The following is a 19555-nucleotide window of genomic DNA, read 5'->3' on the forward strand; positions in this document are numbered from 1 at the left end:
TTTTGACGGTGTCTGAACATATCAACATAATACAGTACAGTATCATTTCTGGAATCAGGTGTTTTTAAGACTTGTATTTATGTTCAAAACCTCCCCAATTCTTTCAGTTGTTCGGTTTACAAAGGCGTGCTACTTCAAGTCTTCAACTACAGCTTTCTAAGATCTAACAGAGTATCACAGTCCACCAAAGCAGCTAAGCAATTCACCCAAAATCTGGAGTTTACAGAGTACTTCAACTCAACATATCAAATTATCAATCACATTCTTGCAGTCTGAAGCAATAATTAACTCGTTGCAGGCTTTCACACCCTGCAGTCTCTAGATCTGTCCTTCCTAAAAGAACAAGGTGCATACAGCTTACTTTTCTATTTTGGTATTCGAGATCCAATCTCTTTTCCAATCCCTATTAACACTTGTATTACCTCCGTTTTTATTAGTTGACACGTTTTGACTTTAACACTATTCACACACCTCCCTTTGACCATGTTTTGTGATTTATATATAAGAAAAAACATAGTCAAGTGATATCTTGTTAGATTTGTCACAATTTCAGCAATGTCAAACGAACCCTTAATGATTTAATTTGTGTATTGGCAAACGTGAATAAAGAAACGTGTCAACTAAAAAGAAGCGGAGTAAGTATATACTTGTATTAATTTAAATACAAATGGAAAAAAGTAAAATCTAAAAAGGATATATATGGAGCAATTAAATTAGGCTCGTTGAGCCTTGCCTTTGCAAAAAAAAAAAAAAAATGGAGCAATTAAATTTGTGTAATGAATTTCATAAAATGCTAACATACAATAAAAATAACAGAAAAAATGTGATATTTCTGTACTTGATCAATCTATATCAATTGTGATTATGTAATAAATGACGATAAATAGAAAATGATTGAGTCATTGAAATTATCTTTTAACATGAAATCGGTGTCATTATTAGATAAAAGTATTTTTAGCCTAATTAAAAGGTGATTAACTATTTAAAACCCAAATTCCCGCGTTAAAATCTTTAGTTAACAACAAAGAGAGGGAGAGATATGGGGTAAGAGAGAGAAAAAAGAGGCAAAGATATTTATTTCTTTTTCTTTGTTTCTTTTATTTACTCTCTTCCTTCTCTCTAAAGAGAGAGAGGTGGGGATGAATTCATCATTGGATGATATGTAGCCGCTGCCGGTTAACTGTACCGCGGCGGCGATTGATAAGGACAAGCATAGTCAATATGCCGTGAAATGGGCAATTGATCATCTTTTGTCTAGCACCCATTTCCTCATCTTGATCCATGTCAAGCAGAAAAACCGTAGGTATTCTTTTTTTTTTTCTTTTTTTCGGGGTACATGATTGATGTCGAATGTGATAAGATTTGAGCGTTCAATTAAAGATATTAGTGGTTAAAAGTATGTAGGGTCGTGTTACTTTCCTTGAATATTCGTGTTACAGAAAGTAGTGATGTTGACATCATTAGAAACACTGTGATGTGTGAAAGTTAAAGCAACACGTAATTTTTTATGACCAAAGATTTTGGTCGTACCAAACAAAGTACTTTGTATACTCATACATTTCGCATGTTTTTTTTTCTTTGTTTTGGATCTTGGTTGCTTGTAGCCAGTGGAATTGATGGACCTATGGAGGGCATTGAATCCGATCCACAAAGTATATTCATACCATATCGTGGATTTTGTGCTCGAAAATCGGTATTTACTTGACACTTTAATGTATCGTTTTTTATTTAGTTGCACGCCTTTTTAAAAATGAAAACGTACTAATAGTTAAATTTCGTAAGGCATTGACATAAAAGATATACGTTATTAATGAGCTTATTATCAGGTACAAGTAAGAGAGGTTGTTCTAGAAGATTCCGACGTAGCTAAAGCTATTCTGGACTATATAAACAACTACATCACTAACATTGTTATGGGCGCATCTTCACGAAATGCTCTTAAGAAGTTAGTTTTACGTACTTTCTTTTTACATATAAATTGAAGCTCTAGTACGTGTACTCGGAAACAAGTAAGAATTTATACTAACGTACGAGCCTAGCTTAGTTCGATTGATCTCAAGACTTTGTTGTTGCTAATTACAGAACCTTTAAAAAGGCTGATGTACCAAGTCATGTGACCAAATATGCACCAGAGTTTTGTTCTGTTTACGTGATTGCTAAGTCGAAATTGTCCAATTTACGATCTGCTCAACGTCCTTTTGGAAATACTCCATCTTCGCCTAAGCTTCCATCTTCATCACTCGGATATCAGCTTTTAGCTGAACATCCTCCTATAGATGATTTGAACACGAGGTAATAAATAAATCGTTCATCAATACACATTTATGTCGTTTTGTTTTTAACTGGTTAAAATAAGTACTCCCTCTGTTCCTTTTTGTAATGTACGTGCCTAAGGCATCATGTTCTTCTTTATTCAACAGGATCTTCCTAGACGGAAGCTCGAAATGGGTCAAAGTTACACCATGTTGCTGTAATCCTCCCAAAATATCCGAAATAAGAATTTCGGACACATTAACCAATTCTGGAAGACCATATTACAAGTGTAGATTTTGTGGATACTTTGCCTGGATGAATGAGGATGATATAGTCCGGTCGGCCGAGGAAGTGGTTGCGGAGCAAAGGATGATTGTCATTGTAAAGGAAACATTGGATGAATTTGTTAAGTACATTAAAATTGTTGTCAAGGTTGCTGTGATAATGTACTTTGTTCATTTCGTTTTTGTTGTATCAATGTGATGTATGTACGTACCTACTCCATAATTCGTTTATACTTCCTTGAAATTGTACTCACTTGATGGATTTTCCTGATCAATGTATAAAAATGAAGAAATTACAATATTGCTTCCATTTGTTTTTTGAAATCAGCATAACACGAAATTATAAACAAGAAATAAATCGAGAAAGCAATTAAACTGGCATGAAAAGTATTAAGTTATGAATTGAGACCCATAAATGCATCCCCAAGCCTCTTCATCGACTCTTCGAGGTCACACTCTTATCTCTCCTACTCGACTACCACCACTCTCACCCCAAATGCAAACACGGTCAAAATACGACATCTTTAAATCGAACCCAAAATTTGGTTTAACCGTGTCTATTCGCTCCCCGGTTCCCAAAAATCACAAACAAGCCCTTTCCACCCCAAATTGGAATGCTGTGAATATAGTGCTTTAATTGAAACGGGGGCTTGGGAATTGGTTCCTAGACCTACGGGGATGAATATTGTTAATTGTATGTGGTTGTTTCATCATAAATTGAATGCTAATGGTGATCTTGAACGACACAAAGCACGTTTGGTTTGTGATAGGTCGAAGGCGTTGATTGTGATGAAACTTTCAGTCCGGCTATTAAGCCGACCACTATTCGAATTGTTTCAAGCCTGGCTATGGCTCGTAAGTGGTCAATTCACCAACTCGGTTGTGAAAAATGCATTTTTGCATGGTGATTTGAATGAGTGTTTGTACATGCATCAACCTCCTAGGATTGTTGACAAGAGGTTCCCGGTCATGTTTGCAGGCTTCGAAAGGCTCTGTATGGCCTAGAACAAGCTCCAAGCGCTTGGTATCAGCGATCTGCTAACTTTCTTTTGCAGATGGGTTTATCATTGCCAAGATGGACAATTCTTTATTCATTTTCAGACATGGGAATGCTATGGCATATTTGTTATAATATGCTGATGATATTGTGTTGGTTACATCTTCTGATCAGTTACATGGTCGCATCATCTTTCACTTACGTACTGGATTTCCTATGACTGATTTAGGTCATCTGAATTTTTTTTGGGTATTGATGTCATTCATACTCCTTAATATATGCTTCTGTCTCAGCAGAAGTATGCTCAGAAAATTTTAGAGCACGCAGGAATGGGTAGTTGCAAGCCTGCAGCGACTCCGGTGGATACTCTCCAAGCTCAATGCAGAGACTGGTCCAAAATTCAAAGATCCAACACTTTAACACAGTCTCGCAGGTGCATTACAGTACCTAACTTTATTCATTCACGCACGATCCCAGAGAGGCTCATTACAATGCATTGAAACGCATCTTGCGATATACTCAGGGCACCATTGATCACGGGTTACATTTATATCCTTCATCTCCTACAAACTTGATTACTTATACTGATGCAGATTGGGGCGGGTGTCTGGACACTCGTCGATCGACCTCGGGTTATTGTTGCTTTCTAGGGGAAAATCTCGTTTCCTGGTCTTCTAAGCGTTAGCCTACTCTTTCAAATCAAGTGCAGAGGCAGAATACAGGGGCGTCGCAAATGTTGTCGTCGAGGCATGTTGGATTCGAAATTTACTTTTGGAGTTACATCATCCTCTTCGCCAGGCCACCGTTGTTTATTGTGATGATGTCAGTGCAATCTATTTATCTCATAATCTCGTACATCACTAACGTACCAAGCACATCGAAATGAATATTCATTTCATTTCGTTCGAGAAAAGGTGGCGTTAGGGCATGTACGATTTGCACATTCCTTCATGTTATCAGTTTGCAGACATTTTCATGAAAGACCTACCTCGACAACTATTTTTGGAATTCAGATTCAGTCTCAGCGTCCGTCCTCCTCCCTATGACTGTTGGAGTGTGTTAAAATATAATAAATATTCTAGATATTATTCAGTATAGAAGGATATAGCAGTTTTGTGAAAATTTTGGAAATATCTTTTGAGATTTCCTAACGTGATTAGGACTCATCATTGTAACCCTATATATATATATGATTAATGGTATACACTCCAACTCAAGGAGTTTTATATTATCTTACAAAGAGTAATAAGTATATACTCTATAAATCCGTTAAAAAAAAAGAGTATATACTCAGGGCCGTCTTCGTCAATTTGATGGCCCTGTTTTAACTATTAAAATTGGGCCCTTCAATTTTTAGAGGACTATTTTAAAAGGTTAAAAATATCATTATTATAAAATGGCTTTAGTACAGTACTACAAATTATTATAGAGCTTAAATATTCATATTACTAAGTTTAATAGTAATTCAATAAAATAACAAACAAAAACTTTTTATTTAAAAAGTATCCTTTTAATATTTTTTGAAGCAAAATCCTTAATTAAATCTTCATAATCAAAGATGAATTTTTAGGTTTTTGTTGAAACCCATTGTAGCCCACTTATGAGTGTCCCACATTGGAGAAAGAGGAGAGATGATTTCACTTTATAAGGTAGAGGAGTACCTCCTACTATTGTCAATTGGTTTTAGTATGGAAGCTCCAAAGCCTAGTTTGTGGACCAAACTCTCCTCCTCCTTGTTCGGGTTACCCAGGCCCATTTCATATTGTTTCGAAATTTAACAGTTTTAGTTTGGAAATGGTGGTCTTTTACGAGGAATAAGGTGAATATGTAAGGTTATAGTTTTTATTTTTCTAAATTATGGGCTCCTAATTTTTTGGGCCCTGTTCTGTGTTACATGTGTGAGAAAAAACATGTCTAAAGACAAGCTTGTATATACTCTGTAAATTCTGACTGCCACTCACACTGATTCAACAATGGAGGACGTCGGGGATGTAATTCAAACTCGCCTTTGTATAATCAGGTCTGGGCCGGCGGCCCATACCGCAGCAATCTACGCATCACGGCCCAACTCAAGCCCATTCTCTTTGAAGGGTGCATGGCCAATGGGGTCGCACCAGGGGACGACGAAGACGAGTGTGAAGGGTGTTTTTGCTGCTGATGATGCGCAGGATAGCAAGTATAGGCAGGCTATCACGGCTGTTGGCACAGGTTAGCGTTCTACTTCTTCCTTTACGAATTACTCACAACAAAGGGATATTATTTGTGAGACATAAAATATTCCTTTGTTGCGAGTAATATGTAACGGAGGGAGTATTTTATTTGGTTGGTTTGTTTTAATATTGTCCTGTATTTTGCAGCTACTTAAACGACAATGGTGTAATAATTTAATTTCATAGTTGCAATGTTGTGTTTTGTTGCCAAAGCTCATACGTCTGTGTTTTGCAATTTCGTATGGGTGCAAATTGTCGTATACTCATATTGCACTTCTGTTATACAAACTCAACAATTAAATCCAAAATATACTCAAAGTTATACAATTTATTTGCCTAATCATTTTATTTTTATTTTGGCTAGAGCTCAAAAGCTAGGTTGCACTTACACCATTAAAAAAAACTTTTACAAAAATAAAATATATAGAGAAAATTAAAAGTTAGTTAAGATTCCGAATTTCTCGCGCCAAAATCTTATGTTAGAAAGAGAAAACAACTCAAGAAGAAAGGAAATTAGCTTTATGGGGTAAGAGAGAGAAAGAGAAGAAAAACACCCTCAAAGTTTTTCTCTCTATCTCTCTCTTCCATTCTCCATTATTTTGGTTTTCTCTCTCCTCAAAAGAAGAGAAATTGCTACAATCTGTTTTCTGTTCTCAGAGGCATTTCAACAAACAGTTGGTGGGCATGTCTATATCGGAAGATTTAGCGCCGCTGCCCATCAACTGTACTGCGGTGGCTATTGATAAGGATAAGCATAGCCAATACGCGGTTAAATGGGCAATTGATCATCTTTTGTCTGGCAATCATTTCCTCATTTTGATCCATGTTAAGCAGAGAAATCGTAGGTATCCATCCCTCTCTTTTTAATTTTTCAGAAATATGATATAATATGAAATATTATAAAATGATATGATATTGGAATTCAATTATAAACTTACCCTTTTTGCTGATTTTGGTTTTGCTGGGAATTATTGAAATAATAAAGTTTCTAATTTTCGCGTGATTGTCTTTGTTTTCAGATGGTGGTGGGTTATTTGAGGTAGGCACAGGGGGAATTGAATCTGATCCAACGCATATTTTCATTCCTTATCGTGGATTTTGTGCTCGTAAATCGGTAATTACTTGACACAGCTTATATATTAGATAGCCAGTAATGGTTGTTCTGATATATTGTTCATAGAATTGTATGTAACATAGTTATTGAGATGTGTATAGTTCACCTCAATAAGTTTGAAAGTTTGCGATATTATCATTATTCTTATGTCATTTAAGGTGTAGGTTTGGTGTGGAATTGATAGATTTGGCACAAGGGAGATCAGAGCTATCTGTATATTTTTGGGGATTATGTGTGAAGCAATGCTCTTTAATGATTTCGACTCTCTTTGTTTCATAATGTATGCCGGCCTATAACATTTTTTGTACAAACAAAATGCAAAATTCATTTGTTCTTGTTTCTCCTTATTAGCATTTAGTTTAATGTTGAAAGGTCTTCAAGTCAAATGACCATCTTTGTAGATTTGTTATTTCTTATATCCGTGGTCTATGTAGTGAAACGCCATATAGGCATATAGCATGGTGTATATGTAAAATTCATGTTTCCATCCTATTGACTATTTTGTTATCATTGTTTATGTGGTGTTTACGTATATATATATATAAATATATATAAATATATATATATATATATATATATATATATATATAGAAAAATGAAGTATCTTTTTGGGAAACATAGCATTGTGGATAGGCACCTAATAAGTGTGATAACACTTACCACATTGGATCTATTTGTTTCAAGTTACTACAAAGTAATACTCATGATTGCATGTTTCTTGTGTAAAGACATAGTGATAATTATATCTTCATGGAGAAGTTATGTTGCAGAACATGCTTAATGAAAATAACCTAGATATAATTATGTGTATTTCAAGCTGATAATGCTTGATATTTAGTCTTCTAGTTTATAAGTTAGTAGGAGAGAATTTATACGGAAGTGTACTTGCTTGTGAAAAAATTCTGGTTATCAAGTGACTTTTTAGCTGTCACAGTTGATAATTTGTGGGATTCAAATAGATTATTGAGAAATCATTATCATTTGCTATTACCAGGTTCAAGTGCGAGAGGTTGTTCTTGAAGATGCTGACATAGCTAGGGCTATCCTGGACTATGTGAACTGCAACTTCATCACTAACATTGTTATTGGTGCATCTTCAAGAAATGTTGTTGCAAAGTTAGTCATATTTCCTGTCTCTTTTAAAAGAAGCAAAATAATGTTTGACAAGCCTAGTTCCTGAAACTATATTGTTGCTATTTACAGAACATTTAAAAAGCCTGATGTGCCAAGCTATGTGACCAAATGTGCACCAGATTTCTGTTCTGTGTATGTCATTGCAAAGTCAAAAGTTCTGAGTGTCCGATCAGCACAGCGTCCTGTTGCAAATACTCCCACTCCTCCAAAGCTTCCATCTCTTGGATTGCCACATCAATTTTCATTGGAACAGGCACTTGCTGACGACTTCAGCTTAAGGTAATTTGTATTTGCTATTATTATTAGTTATACGTTGAAGAATTACGTTTTGCATTGACATCTCTAATTTTCTTTGCCAGTATTCAAGACATTGTATATCAACATTTGCATTTCTAGGCTCTAAATCTAAATGGTGAAGACATTGTATATATAGTCTTAAGCTACGTCTTATGAATTTATGATAGCTAGAACTTCATATTAAATTATAAAAGAGAATTGCAGTGTATTGTAAGCTTACAATTTCTTCAAAATCCCCTGAAACCACAGAACTGTTCCACAATTTACAAATTATGAATAGCTCCGAATCGCAAAAAATATGGTCTGATACTCTAATGCAATTATATTAACATCTAACATCCTAACCTTTATAAGAGGGTCTTTTTATGGTTTTTTCCTAATATGCTTTGTTCATGTAATCTTTTTAAGAAGGTCTGATAAAATTGTTTTCTTCATTGAGAACAGATCACCTTCTTACCGAGGATCACTTAACTCCAATGGTTCTGATAGAAAATCTTGGGATAGAAGCAATGAAGGCGGCAGGGCTGGACGACGGGCGTCTGTGTTGGGAAGTGCTTGGAAGGGGTCATCATCAATGGAAAATATTGACATTAATGTTGGAACATCCAACCACCGCAATTCCTTATCTGATGATGCTGATAATATTGACCACTCATTCCATAATATGCTTGAAGTGCCTGCCAAGGACTCAGACTTTTCGTTTGTTGGCGGTCCTCCAAGAAAGGATCACACTCACTCACCAGTAAGTAATATGTTGTAATATAAATAATTGTTCAGTAACATGTATTAATGAAATTGTGGTGGGTGATATGTTGCAGAATGATCTAGAGGCAGAAATGAGACGATTAAGGCTTGAGTTAAAACAAACAATGGATATGTACAGCTCAGCTTGCAAAGAAGCAATCACTGCAAAGCAGAAGGTGATAGCTGGTCCTTTGGTCTTGTATGTAATATTGTGGTGCTACAGAAATGTTGGAATTTTATAATTTGTTTTTGGTAATTGTTCAGGCTAAAGAGCTTAATGATTGGAAGATGGAGGAAATTCGAAAATTTGAGCAAACACGTAGTTCTAAAGAGTCTGCTCATGCAGTTGTTGAGATGGAGAAGGCTAAGTGTAGAGCTGCTATAGAAGCTGCTGAAGCGGCACAGAGGTTAGCTGAGAAAGAAGCACAGAAAAGAAAGCTTGCAGAAAATAAGGCCAAGCAAGAAGCAGATGAGAAAAATAAGGCATTAAATGCATTGGCTCATAATGATGTTAGGTACAGAAAATACACCATTGATGAGATAGGAATCGCAACTGATAACTTTTCTCCACAAAATAAAGTCGGTGAAGGTGGGTATGGACCCGTTTATCAAGGTAGACTGGATCATACTCCTGTTGCCATTAAAGTATTAAGACCAGATGCTGCACAAGGAAGGAAGCAGTTCCAACAGGAGGTAAAACAATTCTAATCTAATTTCTCTTTTACACTAAAATGTATGGACTATGAGTAGAGGTGGTTATTGGACAGGGTAACCCAATGATAATAGGGTCAGGGCCAAGCTTATAGGGCTTTTAATGGACAGGGCTATTAATGGACAGGGCCCTTATTGGGTAGGGTCAATATAGGGCCAACATGTTTTTCCAATTTAGTTGATAAAGAAAATACATAATGTAAAAATAATTATATATATTAATTTGTATTCATATGTATTTAATAATGACTTTGTCCAATATTTATTTTAATTAATATTTTGTAGGCCCGTCCATTATCGACCTGCGACCCGCATTGGCCCGACCCTATATCGACCCTATAAAATGTGACCCTCTTTGACCCTGACCCACAACCAACCCGCACCAACCCTGACCCGACCCGCCCAATAACCAGGTCTAACTATGAGTATTAAAATCATTTCTTATTAGTATCATTATGCTAAATTTGTACAAGATATCCATAGGAGGCTTGCCAAGGGAAGCCTATCAATCCTAGTTGCTCTCGTCTTTGTACTGTAATTGACTATTGATTTGCATGTCCAATCATTAGGCTAGTGTTGTGTATCTTCAGCTCGACCACACCTCATCATATATATCGTGACTTGGTAGATGTTATGATATGTGTAACCTGCGTGATTCTATAGTTTAATTAAGTTTTTACTTCATTATTCATCGTGTAAGGAAATTGGGGATTAAATTAGTCAGTGTAAGGCACGGTGTGTGTCCTAAAAATTTCCTTTATAACTATTTTTGTGAATCATGGAATTTTAGTGATCCAATAATATTAGCATAATAAAACCACAATTTGCTAGATTGTGTATGCTCAAATTAGTTTCTTTAATCTACTTTCCAACTTGATGGCAGGTTGAGGTACTAAGCTGCATGCGACATCCCCATATGGTTCTTCTCCTAGGAGCATGCCCTGAGTATGGTTGCTTGGTTTATGAATACATGAACAATGGAAGCCTGGAGGACAGGCTCCTCCGAAAAGGTGGGACCGTTCCTATTTCCTGGAGAATCCGATTCAAAATAGCAGCTGAGATTGCAATTGCCCTTACATTTCTCCACCAGGCGAAACCAGAACCCCTTGTGCATCGTGATCTAAAGCCAGCAAATATCCTCTTAGACAAAAATTATGTGAGCAAAATCAGTGATGTTGGTCTAGCAAGATTGGTTCCGCCTTCTGTGGCAAATAGTGTCACACAATATCACATGACTTCTGCTGCAGGAACTTTCTGTTACATTGATCCTGAGTATCAACAGACAGGAATGTTGACCACCAAATCTGATGTATATTCTTTGGGCATTATGTTGCTTCAGATAATTACCGCAAAACCTGCAATGGGTCTCAGTCACCATGTTCAACGAGCCATCGATACTGGAACCCTTGCTGATATGCTGGACCCAAATGTGACTGACTGGCCGATTGATGAAGCTATCTCATTTGCAAAATTGGCCTTAAAATGTTCTGAACTTAGGAAACGGGACCGCCCAGATCTTGCTACTGTTGTATTGCCAGAACTCATTCGACTGAAAGATTTTGGGATGACTGAAGACCCAAACAATTTCTACGCTTACAAGCCAAGAATTCACAACTCAGTTCCACGCCCAAGATCAACAGGCAGGAGTGGCAAAATCCCGTCGTCAAGTTCACATCATCGATCATCAAATTCTAGCCAGGTAATTAGCTACTCCATCTACCCCTTAATATTATTCACACTTCCTTAGTATGAATGTCCCATATTGTTTCTTTTTTGTAAATATCTAATTCTAATTCGAAGTATATTTCTTGTTCGCAAAATTTTCTTAAGGGAATAAATCTCAACTGATGTCTTTTCCTCTCTCCCTAAAGAATGCCACATGCATGCTCTGCTATCTATTTTTGAATGCTTCATCTATCACATGTAATGCTCAACACCTGGCCACCTCTGCCTATACTCCAGCCTTTAGGAAGGGAAAGACTCGAGGGAGAATACATAGAATATTCTCCTCCTAGGCTTAGGATATATTTTGTAATGTTACACAAAGTATAAGGATTCAATAGGTAATATTTGCTCGAAGTCATGTACTATCTTATTATCCATGTCAATCGACATTGTGGATAGGCAAGAAAGGACTTTAAATGAAAAGTATTGATGATTTGCTAAATGTTATAATGTTGATGTTTGATCAGGGGTCATCACAGACCTTGTCTTGGACGCCATCACAGGGCTCAGATGAAACTTCTCTAGAAAGCGTATAAAAGCAGGCCACTTCGGCCTGGTTTCAAACTGGTGAAATCATTATATCAATTATCTTTACAAGATGAACATTGATATTATATTTATCATGTTTCTTTTGAAGATGTAGATCCTGTAAATGAAATACAAAGCATTATGTACATGGGGTTCTTCTTGTAAAGTACCATGCTTCTGAAGTGAAGGAGAATGAATAGTTTTTTGTTTCATTTTCTGCATAAAATCCTGCTCATCTTTGCTTTCGATCTTTCATAGGATGTGTTCAACTTCAACTCTATTGAGCTTTAACAAAATATTTATAAGACATCAGGAACAGCATGATCATAATTATCGAAGGGTGGCGGTGGGAATGGGAGTGGGAGTGGGAGGAAGGGGGCTTAGAGCCTTTTGCTCTTGTGTAAACTATGTAATTAGCAATGAACACAATTGTTTTCTTCAGATGATTTAATTTAATTTCTTCCAGCATTTTGGTGTCCATAAACCAGTCAGGGGAAAAAATTGCAGTTTTGGTTCTGTTATTGGCTAAAGAATTTACTCCCAATTTCTTGAAATTAATAGTCACCTATACTAACTTAAGATGCTAAGAGAAGTGTCACATTTTCTGATGTAATATCGGTTAATGATTGGAAATCTTTCTAGTTTTTTGTCTTTTGTTTCTGCTACAATTATAATGAAGTGCAGTGATTCATAAATAATAAAAATAACACAACTAGGATTATTATTATATAAGGATTTTTTATTTTTTATTTCCTTTCGCTAAATCATTTCATATCCTTAATTATGAGGAGTTGGGAGCTAAATCATTTCATATCCTTAATTATGAGGAGTTGGGATGATATGACAACAAATCCAGCAGACATAAGAGGAATATGCAATACTTAATGCTGTTTTAAATCTTTCAATTATTTGGTTAAGGCTTTAATATATTTTTGTAATTCTATTCTGGGAGCAAACAAAAGCCCAAAAAGCTGCATCAGAATAAGGTTTTATGCTGAGTTCTTGGGATTTTAACTTCTGTGCGCAAGAAAAGTATAATTAAAGCTCGAAGAAAGCATAAAAAGTTGAATGTTGAGGCAATATTGTGGGGAAAAGAATAGCCTTAAGCCCTTAATACTACACACGTTGCATAACTTTGCCTAATATTGTAAATGTATCATGAGTAAAAGAATAAATAACACTCCAATTGTATAAGGTGGCCGAAAAAAAATATATACGCGTACACCAAGTCAGCAATACAACCTTCTCATAACCCTTATAAATTAACCTTATTTTATCGATAGAAAATGATTTGAGAGTAATTTTTTCGATATGTTAAAGGTATGATGGTTGCACCACATCAAATATATGGGCTTTGGGTTTGTGTTAATACATTTTCACCACAACGAAGTAGTATGTTTTGCTTATCCTATAATGCTATATAGCTTGTCATTTTTCCTTTGAAAACTAACCTGATAACTTTAGGTTTTTGAAAGATTCTACTTGAAATTTGAGCTTAAAACACATATATACCTTAATACAAACACATTCCTTAATACAGGCAAGTTTCATACACATCAAAAGCCAAAAAGAGCAGACAAATATACCTTACCTTTCTTACAAGAAGCATCCAAAGTTAAGTTCCAACTTTATAAAGCACCACTCACGCTTGATAAACACCTTAAGTTCACTACCATTTATTCTACTACTGCCTTTCTTACATTTCTTATGCCTTAGAAAACCATGAAATTTATGAAGTTAGCCATAATATTGGCACTTATACTTGCTACAAATGTATCATGTCAAGAACAAAATACAATGCCACTTCCACAAGGCTCACCAACAGCTATTGCAGGGCAACTCTGCATAAGTGAGTGTGGCACTTGCCCTGTCATATGCTCCTCTTCACCACCGCCTTCACAAACACCGTCACCCCCGGCCCCCCCAGCCGTCCTCACACCACTAAACCCTTTATCACCATCATCCACACCAAAGACTCCCCATTCACCACCACCACCGGAAACCATCCAACCACTCCTGCCACCACCGCCGCAACTTCCACCACTACTGCCAATACTCCCACCATCCTCTGGAGGCTACCTGCCACCACCGTCTCCCAAGGTGTCACACCCACCACCATCTCCACCACCACCACCGCCACCACCACCGTCATCCTCAGGTGGTTTGCCGAAGAGTAAAAAACCTCCTAGTGAATCCAGCCCACCAGTTTCATTTCCTTTGGTGATAAATCCAGCTGGTCCATCACCTCCTAACCCATACTACTACTTCTATGAGTCTAATGCTGCATTTTCATCACTTCCTTTGCCAATTTACTTCTCTATTGTTGTATTAATTGCTGTTGATGTATTATTTCTTGTCTAGTATGATTAGTAAAATTGATCAAAGGAATACATGGTTTTGTATTAATTTTCCACTTTGTTTTTCACTTACAAGATGTTTTATTTAGCACTAATTTTTGGATTTTGTACAATGCAAGTTATGTAACAGCAGATTTAGACATGAAGTGAATGAGTGATAAACTACTTTTATGTTCCCTTTTTCCACAAATTTTTTGTTACAATGTTTCAAACTCTCAACTTAGCCTAGTCAAAGAATTTGATATGATTTTACTTTTTTTTTTTTTTTTTGGGGGGTAATGATGGCCTCTCATTCTTTAATCTCATCATCACTTGTATTAAAGTTATTGTGGCATATTAGAGATGAAGCTAAGTTACAAAAGTATAAAAATACGAGTGAAAGATTAGAAATAATAAAAACGCTCCAAGGTGGCCGAAAAAACATATTCCACTTTCATACACAACAAAAGCCAACAATATGAGGCAAATATATCTTACCATTCTTACAAGAAGCATATAAATTAAGTTCCAACTTTATTAAGTACCACTCACACGCTTGTTACCTGTCCAAAGCCACCACCCCCGGCCCCCACAATCGTCCTCACACCACTAAACCCACCATCGCCGAAAACCTTCCAACCACTCTAGCTACCTTCACCGCAACTTCCACCACTACTCCCACCATATCCTCTGGACGTTACCTGTCACCACCGTCACCCAAGGTGCCACACCCACCACCATCTAGCTTTATTTCATGATGCAATCAGTTTAGAAAATTTAATAGCTGTAAAAAAAAGAGCAATGCACCAGCCGGGAATCGAACCTGGGTCTGTGCCGTGGCAGGGTACTATTCTACCACTAGACCACTGGTGCTATTTTGATAATGATACTTTGCTTTTATTATAAAACTAAACAACATTGAAAGTCTAAGCATGAAATATTATTTTCTTACATGACGGTGACTACAATGGAAAAAGAGGGGGGGGGGGGTGGGTGGTTTCTTAAAATGTCACATGACCTTTTTTTACATTATTTAAATTCAGACTTATTTTATTTTAACAATATACAAAATATAAGTATAATTTTCACTTTTCTAGCTAAATATTGTGAACTCAAAACCAAAAGGGTTGGTCTACAAGTTTAGATGTATAACTAAGTCCAATTCATAAATTATTAATAATTTCAGCCATTTTTGAGGTAGAATTAACACATATACCTAACAATTTTTTACTCTCATTTATAGTAGTACTTTCTACGCTGATAGTTGTATAATACATTCATAATTAGGGTTTTAGCATAGGTTGGTTAGTTTCCTACTTTCCTATAAATCTTCATTTTGACTATGTCAAACTTCAAAACAAACGATGTTATTTTAACCGAAGATTGTAAAAACACCTTTTCTCAACAAATATTTATGTTTGTATATTCGTTCTACCGGCATTATGGTGGCACACTAACCAATATAAATAATAATGGCTTTGCCACTTGATACGCTTATGATCAGCAAGATGATAAATTGGGCCTCACTTAATTATTTCTAATCTTTTGAAGGGTTTGCGATCCAGCCTCAACTAAAGATGATAGTAGAGCAAATAGATCTGTGACACAGCCCAGCACGACAAACACATGAGTACATGGAAAAACATTGTAAATTAAGTAAAAAATAGTTTAGAATCGCAATAATATCACAACACAACAACATAAGTAGACTTGATGAGAAAATGATCTCAAATGACTTTAAGTTTTTATTTCATTCTCAAATAGCAATAATAATTTCTGGATAATCTCATTACAAAAGGAGCTGAGATTGATCTTATTACACAAAAATCATTTGGGGGTCAACTTTGTCTAACATCACATGCTCAAATCCTTAATTACATGGCTTCACGTGAGGCCAAGGGGGTTGGGATAGAGGTATAAAATTAAGAATCGTAGCTGGTAAGAGTAGAACCTTGAAATTATAGATGACAAGCAAGGTGAGCTTGGGTGCAAATACCCCCCTCTAAGCTACCATGTCTGATCCATATCCGGTCTTTTTTTTTCCCTAAATCCTTCACCATGGCGAATAAATATCCAACATTCATATATGTCTAAGTAATACATGTTTAGATCTATGCCCACTCCATCACTTTAGTGCGTATCCACTAGCCACTTTATACCCATGCATTCCCCTCACATATATCACCCACCTAGGCACCTAGCTATTATTGGTATATACACACTTAAGAAGAATGATTCCCCCCCACCAAGGACGGATCCAGAATTTATTTATAGACCGGGCCGAAGTTATAAAGTATTTCAATTCATAAAGCCACCACATGAAGAAAAATAAAAGTGCAAATAAGGGGAATTGAACCCTTGACCATCCATATCTATACATCAAGTAACTAACCAACTATTAAACCAACTACAAACTTATATATTTTACACAAGATTTTTTATTTATATGTATCAAAATCTAGGCATAGGGGGGCCAAGGCCCAGGTAGGCTCCCTAGATCCGCCTATGCCCCCCACATATGATCCATGGCAGATATAACTTTGATATCTATATTCATCCACTATGGCACTATCTAAAAAAATTTATACCTACCCATACTCCTCTAACAAGGCGAGTACAATGTAAATTTACAATAATGTATCCACTAGTCATCCAGCCTCATCCTTAAGCTATGTTTAGTTCATCCAATTTTTTGCTTTTCTAATATGAACTTTTATTTTATATTTTTTTTTTAAAACCATATGACCTTTACAATAATTTTATTGTACATCGAACATTTTGCGAAAAGTGACCCCTTTTTTTGTACAAAAGTGACCCTTTTTCTTCACAAAAGTGCTCCATATTTTCACAAAAGTGACCCTTTTTTTTTTACATAAAAATAAGGAAAATTTGACATTTGCTACTAGCGAAAGCACCTTGTATCACATTTGCTACCCTTTTAATTTTTTATTTTACTTTACTACCAATCAAATTCCCTAACTATACTTTCACTACCAGAGTACCAAATAACGGTTTCTGTTAATGTTGCCGTTAAGTGGGGCCTAATTTATCTATCACCACACCAATTTATTAACCTACACCACACTAACCACTCAACAACGCTAGCTCCCCTGCCCCCAACTCCTCATGCAAACTCGTCACTAACCCTTGTCAACTGCACCTCCAGCATCACCACCATTCACACCATCACCGACATCTTGTTGCTGCCAGCCACCAGCGCTGCCACAAGCGTCGTCACAAACTCGTCAAAAACCAATTGTTGCTGCCAGCCACCAGCGCTGCTACCTTGAAACGCCCAAGCCTGCCGCCCCAAAACCCCTCACTCTCACCTTGCCGCAACCGCAGCTCCTTGCTGCCATCTACCGCGCACCACCGATCATCACCAAACTCCCCTGCTTCTTCAATATCACCGCATCCCCACAACAACTACCTGCAATCACCCTTTCACACACTCCCACCAAAAATACCCCACAATCACCGCCCAAGTCGCAGCTGCTCCCCCTGTAAACCGCAGACCTGATCCCGCCGCAACAACCACCATTCGCTGCCCGAAACCAACGCAAGAAAACCACCTTTTGCCTTAGCACAAGGGGATAATCTAATCAATTCCTCACTATTCCCTAGATCGAATTCCAAGAGAAATCAATATTTGAGAGATTTTCTGGACAACAAGCCCAGATTTTCCAACCCTAGTAAAGATGATTGAACCCTTTGAATTGAGCAAAATTTGGGTGAATTTTAGGGTTTGTGAGAGATCTAAGTGTTGGAAGAAGTAATTTAGGTAACTTTGTTGGGATTTGAACAAATTTAAGAGGGTGACCGGTCGCCGGCAAGGGAAGGGGCTGGTCGGTCGCCGGCAAGGGGAGGGGGTGGCAGTGAGGTTTCGGGGCAAGGTTGATGAAGGTTGGATGGTGGCAGTGAGGTGGAAGTGAGGTGGCTGAACAGTAGTTAGGCCCCACAAACGGAAACAATAACGGCGTAAGACAACAGGTAGTAATATCTATAATTTTGGGATTTGTGTGGTAGTAAAGTCAAATAAAAAATTTAATGGGTAGCAAATGTGACACAAGGTGTTTTCGCTGGTAGGAAATGTCAAATTTTCCTAAAAATAACCCTTTTTCACAATAGTGATTTTGTTTTTTCACAAAAGTGACCCTATTTTTTCCACAAAAGTTACCCTTTTTTCATAAAAGTGACCTATATGCAAACAAAAAGTATCTAAATTAACGAAACAAACACAAAAATTAACAATAGTCATGAAAAAACTATACAATCACTCAAACAAATCAAAAGTCACCGCCGGAACCACCGTTAACAACGCCGATTGCGTTGAAACCATTGTTGATTCCACCATTTCCGACCATCTCACCAAGCAAAGCGACGAAAAATTTACAAAAAAAAAATACAAATACTAACCTAGAGCAGAAACATCAACATCATCGATTATCACCAGAAACTAGAGGAGAGAGAAAAACAAAAGAAGATGAAAAGATGAGAAGTAGAGGAGAGAGAAAAGACAAAAGAATATGAGAACTAGACGAGAGAGAAAAAACAGAGAAAAAGAAGATTGAAGAAGCAATTGGTCTTGTATGGACCCGGTTTACAATAAATTATTGTAGACCCAAAATTTGACACTTTCAAATAATATAATCACATTCTGGATGATATAATCACATTTTTAGATGATATAATTATCTTTTTGTGTGTCATATTTTGAATTATATAATCTCATATTAAACTATTTAATGAGATTATATAATTATCTCTAGGATGATAAAATTTAAAAATCATGTTTTAAAATAATGTAATTTACTATTTGATACTTTAATTTTTATAACGATAAATTCACTTTTTGAGTTATACATTTACATAACAGCTTCAAAATGATATAATCACTTTTGTAGTAATATAATCACATCTTGTATGATGTAATCACATTCGTATTGTATACAAGAAGGTTGGGTCTACAATAAGTTATTGTAGACTGGGTCTATTCTAGTCTTTGTATTGAAGAAGATAGAGAATCTATAGAATAAAGAGGAGAGAGAAAATAAGATTTCATTTTTTCCTTGCCAAAATTAGGCCACCAAACTCACGCTTCCTTTCGATTTTCACTAACATAGTGAACACCCGATTTAATAAAAAGTTTAATTTACTTTGATTTGAACTTTTTATTTATATGATTTGATTTAATATGAACTAATTTGATTGCTTGATTAAAA

General features: G+C 36.3%; 3 protein-coding genes and 1 non-coding gene across 7 annotated transcripts; 3 read left to right on the forward strand and 1 right to left on the reverse strand.

The window, feature by feature from the left end:
* Nucleotides 1-23: 23 nt before the first annotated feature.
* On the forward strand, nt 24-2838 carry LOC110705409. 2 transcript variants are annotated; one of them, XM_021883266.1, is made up of 5 exons: nt 24-346; nt 1605-1693; nt 1827-1945; nt 2083-2292; nt 2421-2838. In XM_021883266.1, exons 2-5 carry the CDS (start codon nt 1625-1627, stop codon nt 2734-2736), a joined length of 714 nt encoding a protein of 237 aa, XP_021738958.1. In that variant the 5' UTR covers nt 24-346; nt 1605-1624; the 3' UTR covers nt 2737-2838. The 2 variants fall into 2 exon arrangements, with proteins under 2 accessions (XP_021738958.1, XP_021738957.1); XM_021883265.1 differs by lacking the exon at nt 24-346 and having other exon boundaries at nt 470-1693.
* A 3313-nt stretch (nt 2839-6151) lies between these two features.
* On the forward strand, nt 6152-12726 carry LOC110705407 (U-box domain-containing protein 52-like). 3 transcript variants are annotated; one of them, XM_021883260.1, is made up of 9 exons: nt 6152-6585; nt 6764-6858; nt 7853-7974; nt 8062-8271; nt 8734-9031; nt 9108-9209; nt 9298-9726; nt 10628-11443; nt 11575-11926. In XM_021883260.1, exons 1-9 carry the CDS (start codon nt 6429-6431, stop codon nt 11590-11592), a joined length of 2247 nt encoding a protein of 748 aa, XP_021738952.1. In that variant the 5' UTR covers nt 6152-6428; the 3' UTR covers nt 11593-11926. The 3 variants fall into 3 exon arrangements, with proteins under 3 accessions (XP_021738952.1, XP_021738951.1, XP_021738953.1); XM_021883259.1 differs by lacking the exon at nt 11575-11926 and adding an exon at nt 11937-12726 and having other exon boundaries at nt 6153-6585; XM_021883261.1 differs by lacking the exon at nt 11575-11926 and adding an exon at nt 11937-12726 and having other exon boundaries at nt 6437-6589.
* Nucleotides 12727-13719: 993 nt separating this feature from the next.
* Nucleotides 13720-14358, forward strand: LOC110705814 (chitin-binding lectin 1-like). Its single transcript, XM_021883747.1, has one exon. The coding sequence runs from the start codon at nt 13720-13722 to the stop codon at nt 14356-14358; it is 639 nt and encodes a 212-aa protein (XP_021739439.1).
* Nucleotides 14359-15135: 777 nt separating this feature from the next.
* On the reverse strand, nt 15136-15206 carry TRNAG-GCC. The gene has a single exon. It is a non-coding gene; the product is annotated as a tRNA-Gly (tRNA).
* Nucleotides 15207-19555: the final 4349 nt, after the last annotated feature.

Source organism: Chenopodium quinoa, unplaced genomic scaffold, assembly GCF_001683475.1.
Source record: "Chenopodium quinoa cultivar QQ74 unplaced genomic scaffold, ASM168347v1, whole genome shotgun sequence".
Taxonomy (NCBI): Eukaryota; Viridiplantae; Streptophyta; class Magnoliopsida; order Caryophyllales; family Amaranthaceae; genus Chenopodium; species Chenopodium quinoa.

Excerpts from the sequence above, each read along its gene's own strand:
- LOC110705814 (XM_021883747.1), top strand. The coding sequence starts at position 13,720 with ATGAAATTTATGAAGTTAGCCATAATATTGGCACTTATACTTGCTACA.
- LOC110705409 (XM_021883265.1), top strand. The coding sequence starts at position 1,508 with ATGACCAAAGATTTTGGTCGTACCAAACAAAGTACTTTGTATACTCAT. Across the intron at positions 1,946-2,082 it reads TCACGAAATGCTCTTAAGAA|AACCTTTAAAAAGGCTGATG; the intron begins GTTAGTTTTACG and ends TGCTAATTACAG. Across the intron at positions 2,293-2,420 it reads ATAGATGATTTGAACACGAG|GATCTTCCTAGACGGAAGCT; the intron begins GTAATAAATAAA and ends TTTATTCAACAG.
- LOC110705407 (XM_021883259.1), top strand. The coding sequence starts at position 6,429 with ATGTCTATATCGGAAGATTTAGCGCCGCTGCCCATCAACTGTACTGCG. Across the intron at positions 6,586-6,763 it reads CCATGTTAAGCAGAGAAATC|ATGGTGGTGGGTTATTTGAG; the intron begins GTAGGTATCCAT and ends CTTTGTTTTCAG. Across the intron at positions 9,727-10,627 it reads GGAAGCAGTTCCAACAGGAG|GTTGAGGTACTAAGCTGCAT; the intron begins GTAAAACAATTC and ends ACTTGATGGCAG.